Source organism: Episyrphus balteatus, chromosome 2 (assembly GCF_945859705.1).
Source record: "Episyrphus balteatus chromosome 2, idEpiBalt1.1, whole genome shotgun sequence".
Lineage (NCBI taxonomy): Eukaryota > Metazoa > Arthropoda > Insecta > Diptera > Syrphidae > Episyrphus > Episyrphus balteatus.
This window is the reverse complement of record NC_079135.1, coordinates 89,760,427-89,779,300: the sequence shown is the minus strand read 5'-3', so window position 1 is coordinate 89,779,300 and position 18,874 is coordinate 89,760,427. Positions and strand designations below refer to the sequence as shown.

The 18,874-nt window shown below is 27.6% G+C and overlaps 2 protein-coding genes across 3 annotated transcripts; one reads left to right on the top strand and one right to left on the bottom strand.

The window, feature by feature from the left end:
* Nucleotides 1-1,678: 1,678 nt before the first annotated feature.
* Nucleotides 1,679-18,236, top strand: LOC129910230 (leucine-rich repeat-containing protein 20). Of its 2 annotated transcripts, none has more exons than XM_055987520.1 (4): nucleotides 1,679-1,982; nucleotides 16,770-16,913; nucleotides 16,983-17,150; nucleotides 17,221-18,236. In XM_055987520.1, exons 1-4 carry the CDS (start codon nucleotides 1,772-1,774, stop codon nucleotides 17,373-17,375), a joined length of 678 nt encoding a protein of 225 aa, XP_055843495.1. In that variant the 5' UTR covers nucleotides 1,679-1,771; the 3' UTR covers nucleotides 17,376-18,236. The 2 variants fall into 2 exon arrangements, with proteins under 2 accessions (XP_055843495.1, XP_055843496.1); XM_055987521.1 differs by lacking the exon at nucleotides 1,679-1,982 and adding an exon at nucleotides 14,002-14,482.
* LOC129910229 (intraflagellar transport protein 88 homolog) lies at nucleotides 7,153-9,928 on the bottom strand. Its single transcript, XM_055987519.1, has one exon. The coding sequence runs from the start codon at nucleotides 9,821-9,823 to the stop codon at nucleotides 7,415-7,417; it is 2,409 nt and encodes an 802-aa protein (XP_055843494.1). The 5' UTR covers nucleotides 9,824-9,928; the 3' UTR covers nucleotides 7,153-7,414.
* Nucleotides 18,237-18,874: the final 638 nt, after the last annotated feature.

The following is an 18,874-nucleotide window of genomic DNA, read 5'->3' as shown; positions in this document are numbered from 1 at the left end:
AAATTTGCAAACTTTGCTTCGGAGTTGGTACTAAAAAAAAAAAAATCGTGAGAACAATATCGGTTCTATTATTTCGTCAGCTGTAGTCTCTAATAGTCTCTATAGATATATTTATGCAAAAAAAATACGTGGGACATAAGTCCCGAATTTTTTTTTCGTGACTAATGTCCCACTTCACTGGGTCATAAGTCCCGAATCCAATTCGGGAATTATGTCCCACCTTACTGAGACATTAGTCCCGAAAAAAATTTTCGGGACTTATGTCCCACGTATTTTTTTTTTGCATAAATATATCTATAGAGACTATTAGAGACTACAGCTGACGAAATAATAGAACCGATATTGTTCTCACGATTTTTTTATTCGTAGTACCAACTCCGATGTAAGGTACGGTTACAAGCTGTTGGAAAACAGAAGCAAAGTTTGCAAATTTATTGGTTAGTCGAAATCGCATCGTGACAAAATATAAACAAATGTATTAAGTGATATTAATAATTGAAATTTGTGATAACTTACCAGGGTGAAGCGGAAAAAATTTCTCAGAATCGCATCTCTTTAATTTGCAAAACCCAAACGCGAAGCGGAAAAAAATTTTGCCCACGGGAAAATCCATTTTGAGGTGTGGAAATAAAAATTCGCAATAAATATGTATTTCATTTTTAATGCGATAAATATTTTCTTTTTATAATTTATAATAATTTTTCACAACCCTGTTTAAGGGTCGAATATCTTAAAAAAATTACCTGATAAAGTATCTAATTAAAGTAGTTACTTTGGTTAGTACATTTTTATCAAATATTGACAAAATAAAATACACCTTTCAACCAAAAAAGATAAATTCAAAACTTTTACTCATGAAATGAATATCTTTAAATGTTTCCCTTTTTTTATTGTAAAAAACAGACCTGCGTAGATTTTAAGTTAAAGCCACCTAATTTTACCTTTAAAAATAGCCCTCATCAAAATAAACCAATTTAACGCCATCATATCAATGCGTAATATGTTTTCCACACAGAAATATTCTATGAGTTCGTATCTACAAATACCCATAATTTCACCGAAAAAATTAAAATTGCAACTTCTTCTGTTGCGTCCCAGTTCAAGGTCAGATTTTCTTTTACATCTTACATCTAAATATAAAGACACACCAAATGCATAGGTACAGTACAGATATACAAAATGTAAAGCGCTAAGTGCATAGTATAATTGTCCGAATAAAAAGCTTCCCATACAAACTTCTTTGTTTTCTTATAGAGAAACCAAACAAAACTGCAAAATATATACGCATTAAATCTCCTTTCGAATTTTCAACTCATCAAAACAAAGTTTTTGGGAGCTTTTCATTCCAAAAAAAAAACAAAACAAAACAAAAATACAAAAACAACAAACCAAAACAAATCGCAATAAAAAATAATCCAAAACAACGCGCAACAAAAATAATGAGGAAAAATAAGAAATGCGATTTGCGCGATCATTGATCGCGCGAGTTCTTTCTTCTTCCGCGATATAAAAACAAGTGCCACAAAAGCTTTTCAACCATTTGAATAGCGGAACACGGACAAAGTGCACGTTAAAAGAAAATTTCTATTAAAATAAAAAGAAAACGTTTGAGCGAGAAGAATAACTCTCAAAAGTTAGTTAGAGTTTAATTGCGCGATCGTTGTTAATAAACCAAAGAAAAAATCTAAGATACAAAAAAAAAAACTATCTTTTCATAAATATTTTTTTGTGATTAAAAATAAGTGAACAAGACTAGTCGAAACCTTACAAAATGCGTCCTCCATCACGCTCGTCCTTCGGTAACGATATTACTAACACTACCAATAATAACGGTAACAATGGCAATGGGGAAGATGATCCCACAGGAATTCCACCCCACATTGCCCGGATTGGGGGAATCGTTACATTTTCACCGATTGCCGGAAGAGGTGTCATCAAAGTCGTTGGCCGATGCGAAGATGCAAAGGAAAATAGCAAGTTAGGTGAGCTAATAAGCAAAAAAGCGTTATTATTGTTTTTGTTAGTTAAAAAGTTGGGCTTTTCAAGACAACTGAAAAATTGTATGGTAGAAAAAGTTCAAACAAATATGTTTCAGAAAATTGAAATTCAAATATTATTTATTTTTCATTTACCGGACAGTGTTATTTTCGTTCAGTGTACCATTCTTTATGATTGACGTGTGAACATAACTTTTAGCTTTCATAGTGTCATCCGTAGCCGTACTAAGCTGGTCATTCGTCTAATAGCCTTAACTTGTCAAGGAAGTTAAATTATTCAAACTAATCAGATGTGACGTATAGTCATATTCAAATGGGTAACGCTGAACTCTAAAAGAAAAAAAAAATCATTATCACGACAAACCTAAAGTTGGAAACTTACAACATATTAAATGAAAATTAAGTAGAAGCTTGAATGACAGCTTAACACACGAGGTATAGATACAAAGTGATTTCGAATTTTTATTTTCCAGTTGGTTGGATTAACAGTTCGTGTGATTAAAAATGCCACTTTTTGGTTGAATTTCGTATGATTTTACCAAAAAAAAAAAATGCAACCAATTATTGCGTAGAGAATTATACCAAAAAATATATATTTATCAAGGAAATAAAACAAAAAAATTAACGATTTAGAGCCAATTTTTCAATGTTCTAATAAACAGTCTGTTAACTGTTCGACAGATAAAGTTATTAGACTCATAAACAATCAGATAAAAACATTGAATTTTTCAATCAAGAATAATTTATTCCACAGAATAACAAAAAAAAATTGTCAAATTCAAAAATATTTAAAATTAAACGTCATTTTTATTCATGATTGTTTTTGTTTTCTTGTGTTCCACTGTATTTTTTTCAAAATTCTTTCAAAACAGCTTTGATAACTGACACAATATTTTTTTTGAGATTATTCCTTAGAATAATTTTTATTCGTCTCTGAAAGAAGCAGATAGTTTTATTCTTAGGAATAAGCTATATCTGCATATTGAAAAATTGATTTTTTCTCTATCCTTAGGAATAAGTACTAACTGACTGTTTAACTGACTATTGAAAAATTGGCCCTAAATTGAATTTATTTATTTTTGAAATCAGGAAAATATAGTTTTGATTTATTGATAATAATGCGTTCAATTTAATGTGTGTTACTTAACAATTTGGTGCGATAATTTTTAAAAAGTGTCGGAAATACTTAGTAATTAAGTGAAAATTATTATACAATTAATGTTCAGTTAATTTTTGGAAACAATAAAAAGGAAAAGTTATACAAAGTCTCATATTGGAAAGGTTGAATATTTATAATTCTTGGTGAAATTTTTGGTTTACAATTTTACTAAAATTTATTAGCTACTTCCGAGTTTAATCATAGTGTGCAATTAAAAAGATTAAAGTTAAAAATATTCGTTTCTAATTTAATTGAATATAATCAAAATGTATTCTCAGTTAAAAGCACGAATGAATTGTTTTAGTTGGTATTATCGTTTTAGTTTTTTTCCAATTACTTGATGTTTTGCACAAAAAAAATATACCTAAGAAAATTTGTTGGCATAAACAAAAAAATGAGTTTTTAAAATATTAAAAGATCATCTGTACTCTCTTGGGCAGAATTTAAAAAAAAAATTATTTTCGTTGTTTTCAACATAAACAGCATTACAATTACTAGGGTTCGGCTACATACTGATAAGATAAAACTACACCGAAAAAAAAATTTGATAATAACAGCTATCAAATTAACATTTTTAAGTGACAAAAGTCGTCCAACAATTAAAATATCAATTTTGATATTTTATCATATCATTTTGACATTTTTTAATTTTAGGTGGATAGTGAATATTTCACTTTGACAATTAAAATATCAATGTTGACTAGATTTTACGTTTTAGTTTATTATAATGAAACCAATTTTTTTCTTTTTCTTTTTTATTATTTTTATTATTTTAAGTATTTTCTTTCTTTTTTCAAAACATTACTGAAAGTGAATATTCATTACAAAATATGTAGTGGTGATATTATTTTTTCTATTATAGGTGATATAATTGTTTTGTTATTTTCTCCCAAATTATGTGAAGGAAAATCTTATTGCCGATCAAATTTTCTCAGTAAATCATACATTTTACTTCGAAAAAACACAAAATGCCTTTAAATTAGTACACATTAAGAATTTTTTATTTAATATTTTTCAATAATTTGGAATGAGAAATTGATATGAAAAAATGATAATAAAATATAAAAAAAAATTTCAAAATGTAACATTTAAATATCATCCTACTAATAAAAATATGGTTTTAACATTTTAAATATCATAAAACACATTTTATAGAGCATTTTTGCCTGATATTTAAAAAATGTTAATTTGATATATAAAAAATGTTAAATTGCTATTAGTTTTTTTTCTTCGGTGTATGTTAATGTTTAATTAATGAATTTTGAGTTTATAAGCTTCATTTGTAAGTAAAAACTTTTCATTAATAATATGCACGACTGTTCCCAGTAATTGCTCTTATGGTGCTTACAATGTCAAAGTTTTTTAAAAACTTCATCAAAAAAATAATTTTAATTTAATTTTATAAAAAATGTGAAAAAAAGTATGAGAAGTTGATTTTGAATTACGAATACACATTTTTAAATTTGTTGAATCTCTAAGTGGAGTATGCCATTTAATTTTTTAATAACAATGAAAAATTTGAATTTTTACTTGAAAAAAAATTTTACCTACAAATTTTAGAAAATTTTTCCCAAAAAAATTGTATGCCGTTTGAAGAAATTATTTTTCCACAAAAATTCAGGAATAATCATATATCCGTTTTTACAAAAAAAAATTGAAATTCACCTTATATGTATGTATTTTTATTGAAAATTGCATCAAACTTGTGCCTAATTAACATGACAATAAATAAAAAAAAAATATTTATTTTAGTGAAAAAAAAAATGAAATTTAATAGCCCAGTCGAATTAAACATTTCAAATGGAAAAAATTAAATCGTGCAATTTTTTTTTTCATATGATAGAGGGGTAGAGGGGATCACTGAGAGCTTAAAATCAGTTTTTCGGGAAAATCCACCTTGATCCAAAGCCGCCATCTTGGATTAAAATTAAAACACGTTTTAGTGAATAACTCGGGCATTTTTGATTTTTGACAAAAATTGTACAGGTAAAACTTGTAGAAATTTTTATTTTTTATAACTTTTATCTTAATAAATTTTTTTATATGACCCATATTTTTCGAGTTAATCTGAAAAAACTATACCCCTACTCAGCTGAAACTTTGTACCAAAATTCAAAGACTTAATTGTTTTGCTAGACATCAATTATAATATTTACACATTTTGTTTAAAATGACACTAACCGATTTTGAGATAGTTCTTTTTGTTTATAAAATTTCAGGAATTTGCAAAAACTAACATTGCAGCTAGATTTCTCATCCCTAAAAACATATAAAAACACTCCCATATTGCGTTGATCTTAAAATCTATACTCAAAGTCGGTAAAAAGTTTAAGCTGAGTAGGGGTATAGTTTTTTCAATTTAACTCGAAAAATATGGGTCATATAGCAAAAATTTATTAACATAAAAGTTATAAAAAATAAAATTTTCTACAAGTTTTACCTGTACAATTTTTGTCAAAAATCAAAAATGGCCGAATTATTTACTAAAACGTGTTTTAACTTTAATCCAAGATGGCGGCTTTGGCTCAAGGTGATCCCCTCTACCGTCCTATGAAAAAAAATTGCTCGATTTAATTTTTTCCATTTCAGCTTAATTTTTTGTACATCCCGACTGGGCTATATAACTGCGAAGGTATGAGTTTGGCTTGCAAATGAATAAATTTAATTTGAAATAGGCTGAATTCATATGAAAACCCATTTTTTTTTTTTTCAATTTTTTGTATCTAGCTCTATCTGTGTCTCAAAATACTATTATTCCATGAATTAAAAATAAATCTAATTCAGAAAGTAAAAAAAAATGTAACTTGTTAGTTTTATTAAAAACTATTAAAAGCAACGCAATAGTTTCAAGGAGCTATTATGCAAAATATATTCCATATTAATATGGCAAGCATTATAATGAATGAGCTTACTATTTTTATTTATTTTTTTTTTTATCAACAATACCAGTCAATCATTCATTCATTTAAATGCGTTTTAGTGAAAGGAAGTATATGATTTGTAACATTGACAAACACGATAAGAGTACAAAACTTCAAACAAGTGGAGTGTTATCATTATCTTATGATAAACAATGTTTTTGCTTTGTTTGTCAACAATTACTATCTAAACTAAGTTAAAATGCTTAAAAATTAGTCGCAATTTTAATAAATAAATAATGTCTTGTCTTGCAATTCTAGGACAAAAAAAAAGATAATTTAAAAAAAATCATTTAGTGGTCAAAAAAGAGCCTTCTTTTAATACAATCTTATTCAATTCAACCTCAAATAAAATTATAATGACTCCGAAATCTTAAATTTGTACTTGTGTTCCATCAAAGTTCTTCCATTAAAAAATTGCAAATTGTTTTAGCAATGAGAAATTGCTCCACCTCTCTCACAATATCGTTTGAATTTATCCAAAGTTTGATGACCCATTAAGTCTACTCTATTTCAGACAAAAAATCACCTCAAATGACTCATATTCCATTCACTCAAACTACATTTCAATATTTTTTCTGATAAGATAAATTTATTATTATCAATAAAAAAAACCTTATGCAAGTCTTTCAAGTAGGTAAGTTCATTGTTTTCATTGTTTATTATGCCCTTCAGTCAGATAACCAATTTTTTGATACCAATAGATAAATCAAATAAAATAATAAAAAAAAAAAAACACAATGAATCAACAATAATAAAAATATTGATATATTTTTGTTTTTTTGTTTGGCCTAGTTAAAGATACACATGTGCTCGGCTATAATAAATTAAAATGCGCATCCAATTTTTCTGCGAATTAAAAAGGAAAGAAACTTTTTTCTAGGTTTCATGGTTTTTGTTTATCTCGATGTCTTTGTGTCCAATACGAAATAAAATTCAGCACAAAGAACTAATTAGCTCAAGCTTTGGAAAGTCCCCTTAGTGGGTACATTTTTTTTTTTTTTTTAATATTTACAAAATATTATTTGTTTATTTATTTCTTGTTGTTATAAAAATTTCCGACGCAAACTGACCAATTGGATTTGTGCCAAAAATATACGTGGTACCTACGTCGCAAAATTTATATATCTGCTCTTACACATAAACCTACTTAAAAATGAAAATTTTCCAATGTCAATAGACTTTCCGTTTTCATTTCATTTTAAAACAAGGAAATACATTACAAATTGGCTCCGAATTGAAAGAGGGTGCAATGTACTTTTGTATCTTTAAATAATTATTTAATTTTATTTAATTCAATTTATTGATATAATACAAAATATAAAAATACAATATTTAAATTATATTGGTAGTAACAATTCAGCATCTTCATCACCACCAGAATCTTCCGAAGACCGCCGACGTACCATTCCAGTGCGTGGTCTCTCAGCTGGTGGTCCTAGTGGATCTTCATGCTGAACAAATCCCTCATAAACCGTTCCATTTATCGAACTTACTTGTGACTGTGATTGTTGTTGTTGATGTCGCATTGGGGAACTCTTCAAATCACCACTATTTCGAATTGAAGCTGAATTTCGTTTCCCTCTTGCTGTACCAATCCTTCCTGATCCTTGTCGCATTTCTCTAGCTGATTTTTCAAGTCTTTCATATTCCGAACTGTATTTTTCATGTAAATCCAACATTCCAAGTGATTTTGTCACATGAACAAGTGATTTTAAACAAATCATATTTTTAGGGAATTTAGAGTAAATCTTTTCGAACATTTCCAAATACTTCTTGGGCATGTAAAGATGCCTTAGACAATAAGCAATTCGAAGCATTAAATTTGGATCATTTGGATCAGCTAATACTGAACGTTCGTAATAATAAAGTCCTTTGTCAAGAGCTTGAAGTTTAACATAGTACGATCCAATTGAAGTAGCTATTCCTATGTCACTTGGATTAAGTCGATAGGCTTCATTGTAATACTGATTAGCTTCTTGATAGTCTGAAAACTTCTCATAAAGTCCTGCGAATTTTTCAAACAGCCTAGAATCCATTTCCCCAGCAGTTCCCAAAACATGTAAATACACATCCAAAGCTGAATGCGATGTATTATTTATTTCATTTATCCTTGCCAATTGATAATGAACATGAGGATGCTGAATTTTCTCTCTAACTTTCATAAACTGCTCCTGAGCAATATCAATATCATCTCCGCTCATATTCTTTCCTGCCAAAAGTCCGAGATTATAATTCGCTTCGAACATATCTGGCTGATCATCAATGGCATTTTCCAACTTCTGTTTAGCATTGTTAAAATCACCAGCTTTCATATCACAAACTGCACTATTAACCAATGCACTCGGATTGTTTCGATCCATTTCTAGAAACTGATTTGTACACAATCGAGCATTATCCATATCACCAATATGCAAATAGATGAAACTTAAATTTGTCAATGCATTAGCTGCCATATTTTCATCCTTTTTCTCATACATTCTCAAAGTTTCAATAGCTTGATTGACATCATTTTGACGAAGATAGACCAAAGCCTTATTAAGTTCTAAGTCACTTGCCAACCATGATAAGTTTGAAGAGGTTTTTATAATCTCAATACACCAATAATATCCATCATTGTAATTCTCTTCAATCACAGGTGAAATAAGATCCACAACCATTGTAATAGCTTTTTTCACAGAATTTCTTTTCATTTTATTGTATATAGCAAATTCATCAGTTTTAAGCATTTCAAAAACACTTTTACTCTCTTCGTTTTCTTCAATGAAAGTTTGAATTTTTATATCATCTTCATTTTCAATTTGAATATCAACCAAAGATCTAAAAGCATTTCGTATTTTTTCCACATCACCCATTGCAAAATAACACAATACCAAATGGATTCCACTTCTAACATCCGGTCGATCGGACATAACAAATTCAAAACTTGTTGCTGCATCGGAATATTGGCCCATTTTTATAAACAGAATTCCAATATTTTGAGTGATTTTCAATCGAAGCTGTTTATGATTGCTTGGAACAGAGTCCAAAGCCATGCGATACATTTTTATAGCTTTTGTATAGATGCCCATTTTGAAATAAATATTTCCCATGTTTAGTTTGAGATGGTTAACATGGGGAAACATTTTATTTTTGATCATCATTGTGTAGGTGTTAAGAGCTTCGACGTACATATCGTTATTACTATATTGTTCAGCTAGGTTGAAAAAGACGGCATAGGTTAGTTCAAGATTGTGGAATAGATTCTCACCATATTGATCCCGAAGTCGATGGAGGGTTCTATCCAGCGAAAATGCTTCCTTAGCTTTGTTTAAGCATTCTGCATAGTTTGGACTAGATTCGGCACTCAAAAGTATTGAAGACTCCAATAAGCCTGATATTTTAGTTTCCAAATGTCGATAGCGAATTAGAGGGTTTACTTCTTTTGCTGCTGAATCAACGGCATTTGCACTCAAACCTTGTTGTTGTTTTGCTTTTTGTAGAAATGCTTGGTCAATGAGTTTTTCGGAATCGGCTGTATAACCGACAGCTCGAACTGCTGTTGAAGGACGAGCTAAAGAAGTCGTTCCACCCAGACGACTGCTTACAAGATTTCCTCGGGAAAAAAGTGACGAAGTTGGTGGTCTAGTATAGCCAGTTGGGGGAGCAGCCATTGGTGTTTGAAGTAAACTTCTTCTTTTTGCACTGTCTGATGCTGACATATTTGTTATTGTTGATTTGGAATCTCCTACTAATGGATCAGCATTCATTGTAAAATTAAATCACTTTTAAAAACATAAAAGTTTTTGAAAATCTGTTATATTATATTAGTTTAACAACAGAAAAGACAATTAACTGCAAGAAGAAAAATAAAATTTTTTTGTTTTGGGTTTAACTTTAGTAGTGTTTCGTCATGGTAACGGACATGTGCTTGCGCATTTTACAGCCGGTAGTTTTGTTGAAAATTATTTGTTTTGAATTCTAAAACGAAGGTAATAATACAGAAAATGTAAACAAAGTGAAACCGTTCTTGGTGTTAGTCTAAGGGGAAAAACTGTGCAAATATTTTCTCGTCTTTAAGTACATAATGTTTTTGTGGCCCGTTTCTTTTTCAATTGAAAAAATGCAGTTGATTGTTAAAGTTTCGATTTTATTCGAACAAAAATAATAATTCGGTAAAATTTTTTTCTATTTATGTTTTTTTTTTATCTTTTGAAAGTATTTTATTGCATAATGCATATATTTTATTAAATGCAATGTTAAATAAAATGCACGACTGGGTCGCACGAACTTGCTCTTAGAGTTCAAGTTCCTTAAGTTTTTAAGACGTTTTATATAGAAACTTAGGAAATGTAGGTATATATAAAAAAAAAAAAAAAACAGATAAAAAAAAAATAAAATTCATTTTTCAAAAAAATAAAACAATATCTGAAATCAAATCACCCCACAAAACAAGTACGCAGTTTTATTTGATATATTAAGGTGCATTTTTAGAAAAAAAAATTTTCAAAATCGTTAGAGCCGTTTTTTAAAAAACTAATTTTTTATAAATAGGTACCTAATTGTTTGAAAAAAAAGTTTAAAAATAAAACTGGTATGCCATTTTGTAGAAATTACTAATCAACATCTAAAAACAAAATTTCAAAAAAATTCAATGTCCCGTTTTCGAAAATTTGATTTTTCAAAAAAAAATTTCAAAATTTTTTTAAAAATCCAAAAATTATTTTTTTCAAAATTTTATGTTTGGCTTATATTAAAAGTGTATAAATGCTTTTGTATAAAAAATTTTGTTGAAATACAATAAGCAGTTTAGCAGAAAATCGGTCCTATGGCAGGTACCGTTAATAATGATTAAAAAAAAAATATTTTGCTTTAAAAGATAGACCTCGTTTAAAAACTAACATTTGAATTTTTTTACCAAAATCGTTGGAGCCGTTTTCGTGAAATTAAACTTTTCCGAAATTTTTGTATGACAGGTACCGTTATTTTTGGACCAAAAAAATTAATTCCAAAAACCCCTCTGGAGAGCCTCCAATAAATGCTACATACCAAGTTTGAAGTCAATCGGTCCATCCGTTCAGGCTGTAGCTTCTTATACAGACAGACAGACAGACGGACTTCCGGGACCCACTTTTTTTGCATTCTCTACCATCGTAATGTCATGGAAAAATGTTATCTCAACTTTTTTTTTGTACGAATGCATAACTTGATATAATAGTACCTATATCGCAAGAAAAAAAAATTTGTCCATCAGAGTAAAAAAAAAATTTTTAAAGGCATTTCTAGTTCACAAAGGAACAATTTTTGAAAAAATTTTTAAAAAAATTTTAATGAATTGGTTAGTGACAGTGACAGGTATCTAAGAATAATTTTTGCTCTCAAAAATCAATTCCGAAAAACGATACAAACCACTTTTTTTTTGTATTCAATGTGATAGTAGGTTAATGTTTGATTGTAATCTCACCTCTTGTTTTTTAAAACAAGAGCATTTAAGTCAAACCGAGTGATTTTGAATAAATTAAAATATAATAAAATAAGTATCACATAACTCCTGGATCTTTCCTTGTAAATCGCATGAATTATTAATTTAAACACAGGATTGTAAAAATACCAATTTAAAAAAAATATCCATTAAAAATTGTTTATTGCAATCTAAAATATTTCGCACTAAAAAAAATATTGCAAAAGAAAAAAAAATTGTATTGATAATAAAATTTGTATTGGGCAATTCCATGGTAACTCACGTTACATTCACAAAAATTTCCAACACATAAATAATTTTTTTTTTTTCAATTTTAATGTAAATTGATACGAAATTACTATCCATGAATGGAGCATAACTATTACTTTCATAATTAACTAAAAAAATTGTCTTTATTTTTAACATTTTCTTGGGAAAAATAAAAGTTTGATGGTTACTCACGTTACAAAAATCGGACACGAATTTTTAGAGTCCGACAGTATGAAATTTTTATGTGAAATTAAGAATCTTAATTTGTTTTCAATGAAGATTCCATACATACAAAATTACAAGCTTTTAATATGAGTGACAAAACCAAACATTTTTTTCAATATTTCGAGGAAAAATTTTAAAATATTTAGGTAACTCACGTTACATTATTTTGGTAACTCATGTTACCTGCGATTTGTGGTTCCAAAAGTAAAGAAAAGATGCATTTTCACTCAAGTTTTTTTATTATCGAATAGTGTGTAACGAAGCTTGCTTAAATGTTAACTTATTTAAGCACTCACGAGGGGATATTGTCATCGTCACTATTAGACTCATCATATTTTCAGTTTGCTTGTTTTTCCGTCATTTTCATGTGAAATTCTTCTGTTGTTGGCAAGCTTATGCTATAAAAATGCTTTAAGATTATTAAACTCCCTGAATTTTATGTCTATCCATAAGGGAATACAACAAAGAATATTTTCTTGCAACTTACATAAAGAGTTGCCGTTTGTAAATAGTAATTTGCTAATAAAAAAAGTAAAAAAGACTGCATAATTTGTTCAAAATTCGTGTCCACTTTTTCATGGAATTACCCTATTGCAATAAAAAATATTTTACATTACAAAACAATTTGTTATGTACAATAAGAAATTCAACGAATAGGTATTAAAAAAAAAATATTAAATGCACACATTTTCTTTAATGCAGAATATTTTTATTTGCAACAAATATTTTTTTAATGCAAATATTTTCCAGTTGTAAAAATGAATTTAAAAATTCAGCGTAGAGCTATTGTGGTGTAGACGTGGTTTTTAAAAATACTCTTTTTTTTTAATATATCGTCAGCGTAAACCAAAATTGTTCTAAATCCACTTTTTACCGAAAATGAGTTAATGATGCAGTTTTACTAATTTGAGGGTGCTCTTTTCGAATTTGAAAACCGTTTTTGTCAAAAAAAATTTCATTCCACACATAATATAATTTAATGGGACATAGAACAATAAATACAGGGAAGTAGCCTTTTGAAAATGATCCCGAGTATTCTTGATTGTTCATATTTTGTTCTAAGTCCACTTTTTATTTAAACAAAAAACGTACTTGTATAGGAATTGTTCTATCTCTAATTTTGGGTTTTTAGTTTTAAAAAATATGTAAAAATAGTATGCACCATCTAATGAGGTAAACTTGTATATTTTATTCAAGAGAAAAGAACAAACTTTATAAAAAAAAACATAACTTGAATGGCAAACGAGCACAAAACTGTCGCTTTAAACCAATTTGAAACTTAACCCTCTGTAGGCACACCTCTTTTTTGCGAATTTGGTTTATACTTTTTCATGGCGCTAGAACTTTTTTCGGTCTCACTATTTTATGGAGAGTCATATATATGAAATTGATGTAGAATTTTCCGAGGAATTCGAATACTGTATTCACAATTCAAAAAAGAATGTATTTTCACAATTATAAAGACACTTTTCTGTGACCACTTTTCATTTTTGTTCTGCCAAATTCGCACCCGTGTGCCGACAGAGGGTTAAAAATCGTGCCCTGTAAAATTAGCTTTTTTTGACTTGCAACAATTTTGCTTTACAAATTAAAAAAAGAACATTACAAATATATTTTTCGCAGGGTTAAGATTTTTAATTTCGTACTATCTCCTTAATGACGACTTTTTTTTTAATTTGACATATACATATGTATTTATTAATGATATATTTTTTTGTCAGCCAAAACAATATTTTTGCATAAATGTAAAAAACTAAAAATATTTAATATTTTTTTAGATTTATTAAATAATTTTTTTTTTTAATTTTTGTTCCGTAAAAAACCATACACGTAGATGCCTTCATTAACATTAATACCTTTAGAACTCAATATTATCAAAATTTCAACCTGAAATTTTAAATCTTTTAATCGTTAAAAGCAAATTATTTCTTATATTTTGGCATCACTTTTTATTTTCTTTCGAAAAGCTTTAAGCTTCTATCACACCACACCTGTTACCTGTCTGTCAAGTATTTGGTTGATTTGCGTACAAACTTTGTTTCGCTTTCGTTTTGTTCCAATAATGCTTTTATCATAATATATACCCATTTCATTTCTACTCAACTTATTGTTTGTTGTTATTGTTCAATGGTGCGAAACTTTTAGATACATAAATGTGAACATTGTGTATGATTCATGATTCATGATTTAGATTTATTTATTATGTTTCTTAGCTCTTACACTTCTTTCTAATGTATCAAAACACTATTCGAGTGTGTTAAAAATAGAGCAAAAATATTTTCCCGCGTACGTTTTCATATCTTTAGTGTGGATCTTTTATTCAGTTATTCGGTTGATTTTGTTCGTAAAACGTGTCAATATATTTTTATTTTTTGGTCTTATTTGATTGAATAAAAAAAACGTGAAGAAATGGCAAACGCAGTTGTTAAAGTTGTTGAAAGGTGTACAAATGCAGAAGAAAATGAACATTTAGGTATTAATTTTATTTTATTTTATTTGAAGTTGATTAGGTCTATTTTTTTGAAATTGACTACAAAAAATAAAAATAGTAAGATTGGTGTAGTGCTCGTATTTCATTCTAAGCGGCTTTAGTTTTTATTTAGGTATATCCTTTATTCTATTATTAGATTTTTGTTCAGTTTTCGTTTAGTTCCATGTCTGTCAATGTAAAGAAATGAAATCATGAGAAACAAAATAAGAAAGGAACTTACATAATTCTGATAAACGGAACTAAGAGTGTTTTTTAAGGCTCCCTGACACTTGAAAGGTTGAAAGTATATTTTTCACTACCAAGCAAATCTAACAAACGTGATTTTTGTCCATGTCAAAAGCTAAACAATATTTATGGGGTTCAACATTGAATTCAAATGATAAACAAACTATTATAAAAAAAATTGATTTATTAATAATTTATTTTATTATTTGTTAAACTTAAATTTATCGGTTTTTTCTCCTATGCTTAAAAGCAATTGCCGTAGGAATTTTTTAGTTACGTACAATTTTTCAAATTTTGAATCACAAAAAGCTTTTAAGACATCAATTCTTGATTTGTATTAGTGATGGGAACTATAGAATAAAAACTATCAAACTATCGATAGTTGTAAAATATTCATTCATTCGATAGTTTTAAATCATTCATTAATTTAGTTACTATTTTCATTTGAATAGTTTTTCTTTCGATAGTTTTTTCATTCGGATAGTTTTCTTAAACGATAGTTTTTTCATTTGAATAGTTTTTTTTTATACGATTGTTTTTTCATTCAAATAGTTTTCTTAAACGATAGTTTTTTCATTTGAATAGTTTTTTTTATACGATTGTTTTTTCATTCAAATAGTTTTCTTAAACGATAGTTTTTTCATTTGAATAGTTATTTTATACGATAGTTTTTTTATACGATAGTTTTTATTCGATAGTTTATTCGATAGTTTATTCGATAGTTTATTCGATAGTTTTTATTCGATAGTTTTTATTCGAATGAATAAATGAATGAATGAACTAGTCGATAGTTCAAATCATTCAGTTACTAACTATCGATAGTTCAAATCATTCGATAGCTCCCATCACTAATTTGTATGTATTATAATTTAAAACCCCTTGACTAGCAATGGACGAATCTATCAATTTGCGTGATTTGTATCTTTAAATGCTTAACTCTCGGGCTATCGAGAAATCAGGGTAGTAAAAATATCATACTTATAAAAAAATGCATGACATTAAAAAATATTTATTGTAAATAAAAAATGTTTCCAATAAAAAATTTCCATTGCATTGAAAAAAAAATTAATGTGTGTACTAAATTTTTTTTTTTATTATTCGTCGAATTTCTTACAATTTTGACTATTTGAACGATAGTATAGACAAATATTCAAAATTATAAGAAATTTGACGAATACTAAAAAAAAATAACATTTCTTTTAATACAAAATATTTTTATTTGCAAAAAGAATTTTATTTTCAATCCATTTTTTTTTTCATTGGAATAACATTTTATTTTTAATGTAAAGTATTTTTGGTTGCATAAAAAATTTTTTTCAATGCAAATACTTTTTGTTTGTAATAACATTCTTTTTAATTCAAAATTTCAAAATTTTATTTAATGTAATAAGAAAAAAAAAAAAATATGGAAATTATGTATTTGCAATAAATATTTTTCAACTAAATTGTAACAGAAAGCAAATGCATTAAGAAGAAAACGATTTTTTACAACAATGTGGAAAGGGGATTATTCTAGAGTGCAAAAATTTGGATTCCAAAACTCTACATTTCGAAAATTCTGTTCATACCTAATTCGGTATTCCAAAATTCTGGTTTTTAAAATTCTTCAAAATTTCAAAATTTTGTAAATGATAAAAAATAGGAATGGTTTTAATAAGAAAAAAGTGCATTTTGGAATTCATATAAAAATTAAATAATCGGGAAAGATATTATTTGGATCTACAGAATTTTTAAGTACAGAATTTTGAATTTGCAGAATGTTAATATCTACAAATTCTTCTCTTATCTACGGTATAATTTTAAATATCTACAAATTATTGCAATATAAAATTTTGGAAACCGAATTTTTAAACCTTCCCCTGAATGAAGACACTAGGGTCATAATAAGCCCCGTGATTCCATAAACCTTTATTGTAAAAATTAAGTACTTAAATCCTGAAATTCTTCTTTCCAAAATTCTGTGTATGGTGTTATGACCTCAGCTCTTTTGTTTGACATATTTATTATAAAATTAATAATTGTTGTACCCTTTTTTTAATTCAAGATCTCTCTGAATGTGAACTAATGCAAGTGCCAGAAGCTGTTTATCATCTCATGAGAAATACATCATTAAAAACTTGCAACTTGAGTGGAAATGTTATAAAGAAGATATCACCAAAATTTGCTGTTAAGTTCAATCTCATCACAGGTATAATTAACTTTTTTTTTTAACTTTTTGCACAAGAAAACCAAATTACACAATGTTTATTTTTTTTAGACCTCAATTTATCACATAACCAAATGGCCAAGCTTCCTGATGAACTGGCAGAATTGGCATCGTTGGCCCGCCTTAATATATCACACAACACTTTTATTGTTTTACCACCAGTTGTGTTCAAAATACCAAATTTGCGTGAATTAGATGCAAGTCACAATGCAATCATAGGTAAAATACCCTGAAAAAAATAATACAAAACAAAAAAACTCAATATTTTAAACTTATTTTATTTTTACAGAAATCGATACAGACCAAATGATAACAAGTAACAATTTGGAACTTGTTGACCTGCGACACAATCCACTTGGTAGAAGTAGCCACAGAAAATTAAAAAATGCCAAAACTCCTTTCCGGCTGGAAATCTCCGAGTACAACGAAGATGAAGACTGGTAGAAACTTTCAATCAAAACAAAAAAAAAGATGCTTTAACAAAAAAAAAACTCTTCTGAAAGATTTTTTAGAATTTTACGAACTGTTGTTTTTCTCTACATAAGTGATTTTTATACAAAGTACTTAATTTAGTAAATAAGTTTTAGAAGTTAAGTAAATGTGATTTTGAGATTAGATTAGATTCGGTGCGTCTATGTTTAGTATCAAAAAAAGAAAAAGAAAAAGTTTTTCAAAAACCCAAAGATACTTTATTCTATAATTTTTATTTTGAAACGGCATTTGCCCGCATACCGTTTTTATATTTTTTCGTTTTATTTAGTTTATCGTTTTCTGTGATTTTGTTTTACCTTTAAAGCTGCTACACACTGTAGATACCAAAACCATGGTAAATTATGTTATTTCCAATGTTTCGAAAGACAATATTTTAGGTATTCTAAACAACAGTGTGTCAGCGGTATTAGTTTCTTTTTTTTTATTAGTTATTCTTATTAGCCCCAGTGCTTCCATAATACGTTTGATTATATTAAAGAATTTAATGAACGATTTTATTTTTAACAAAGCACTGAGTCAATATCTTGACATTTTTGTATTTTATTAAGTTAACCAATGTTTAAACTGCCACATCTGCTTGTAATTATAATAATAATAATATGCCTGCACCATTGTATGATTTGTATTTTATTTTGCATATTGTTTTGATAGATTACTATAAATATGATGTAGGTACTTTAAAAACGAATCTACCATTTGATAGCTATTTAATAAAGAACTAACTAACTTTTAAGAAATATAATATATTATACATACATTATAAATTTATAAAATAAAAAGAACTAATTTTGGCATGGTATCATGCAAAGAAAATAGTTTTGGTTTAATTTTAAAATTTTGTTTTTAAATGTGTTTAGCTGATTTTTATCTCGAGTTTGGTTATTTCTATTGTGGTTTTCACGTAACCAAGATTCTACGCGGGAGATTTGAATTTTACTTTTCCCCCATTGTGAATTCCGGGCGAAAATTTTTTCACTTCCCGTATTTTTCGGATGAACAAAAATACTACGGTTGGAACAATTTCCATATAAGACTCAAGATGTGAATATTTTCCTAAATAGTTTTAAAGGCGTATCGCGTATTGATTTGATTTATCATTCAGGTATTGCCATTTGCAATTTTTTTTATTTGGAACATTTTTTTGAATGCAAAAAATGTTCGATTCGCATTTAAAAAAAAAAAAAATGCTTAAAAAAATGATCTGATTAAAATATAATTTTTTAAAGCCAAAAAATTAATTTTTTTAATTTTGGAAGAAAATAATGCATTAAAAAAATTCTTACTTATAAATTATTTTTTTTTTTTTAACGAAGAATAACATTTTGTTTTTGGGACTATAATTATTAACGATATTATAGTGAATCAATTTTGGAAAAGCTAAGGTATTTTTTTCAAAAACGACTCCTAAAATTTTGTTTGGAAAATCATGTGCAATCGTTAAAAAATGGTTT

Coding starts and splice junctions, on each gene's coding strand:
- LOC129910230 (XM_055987520.1), top strand. CDS start 1,772: ATGCGTCCTCCATCACGCTCGTCCTTCGGTAACGATATTACTAACACT. Junction 1,983..16,769: donor AAAGGAAAATAGCAAGTTAG/GTGAGCTAATAA, acceptor TTTTAATTCAAG/ATCTCTCTGAATGTGAACTA. Junction 17,151..17,220: donor AAGTCACAATGCAATCATAG/GTAAAATACCCT, acceptor TTATTTTTACAG/AAATCGATACAGACCAAATG.
- LOC129910229 (XM_055987519.1), bottom strand. CDS start 9,823: ATGAATGCTGATCCATTAGTAGGAGATTCCAAATCAACAATAACAAAT.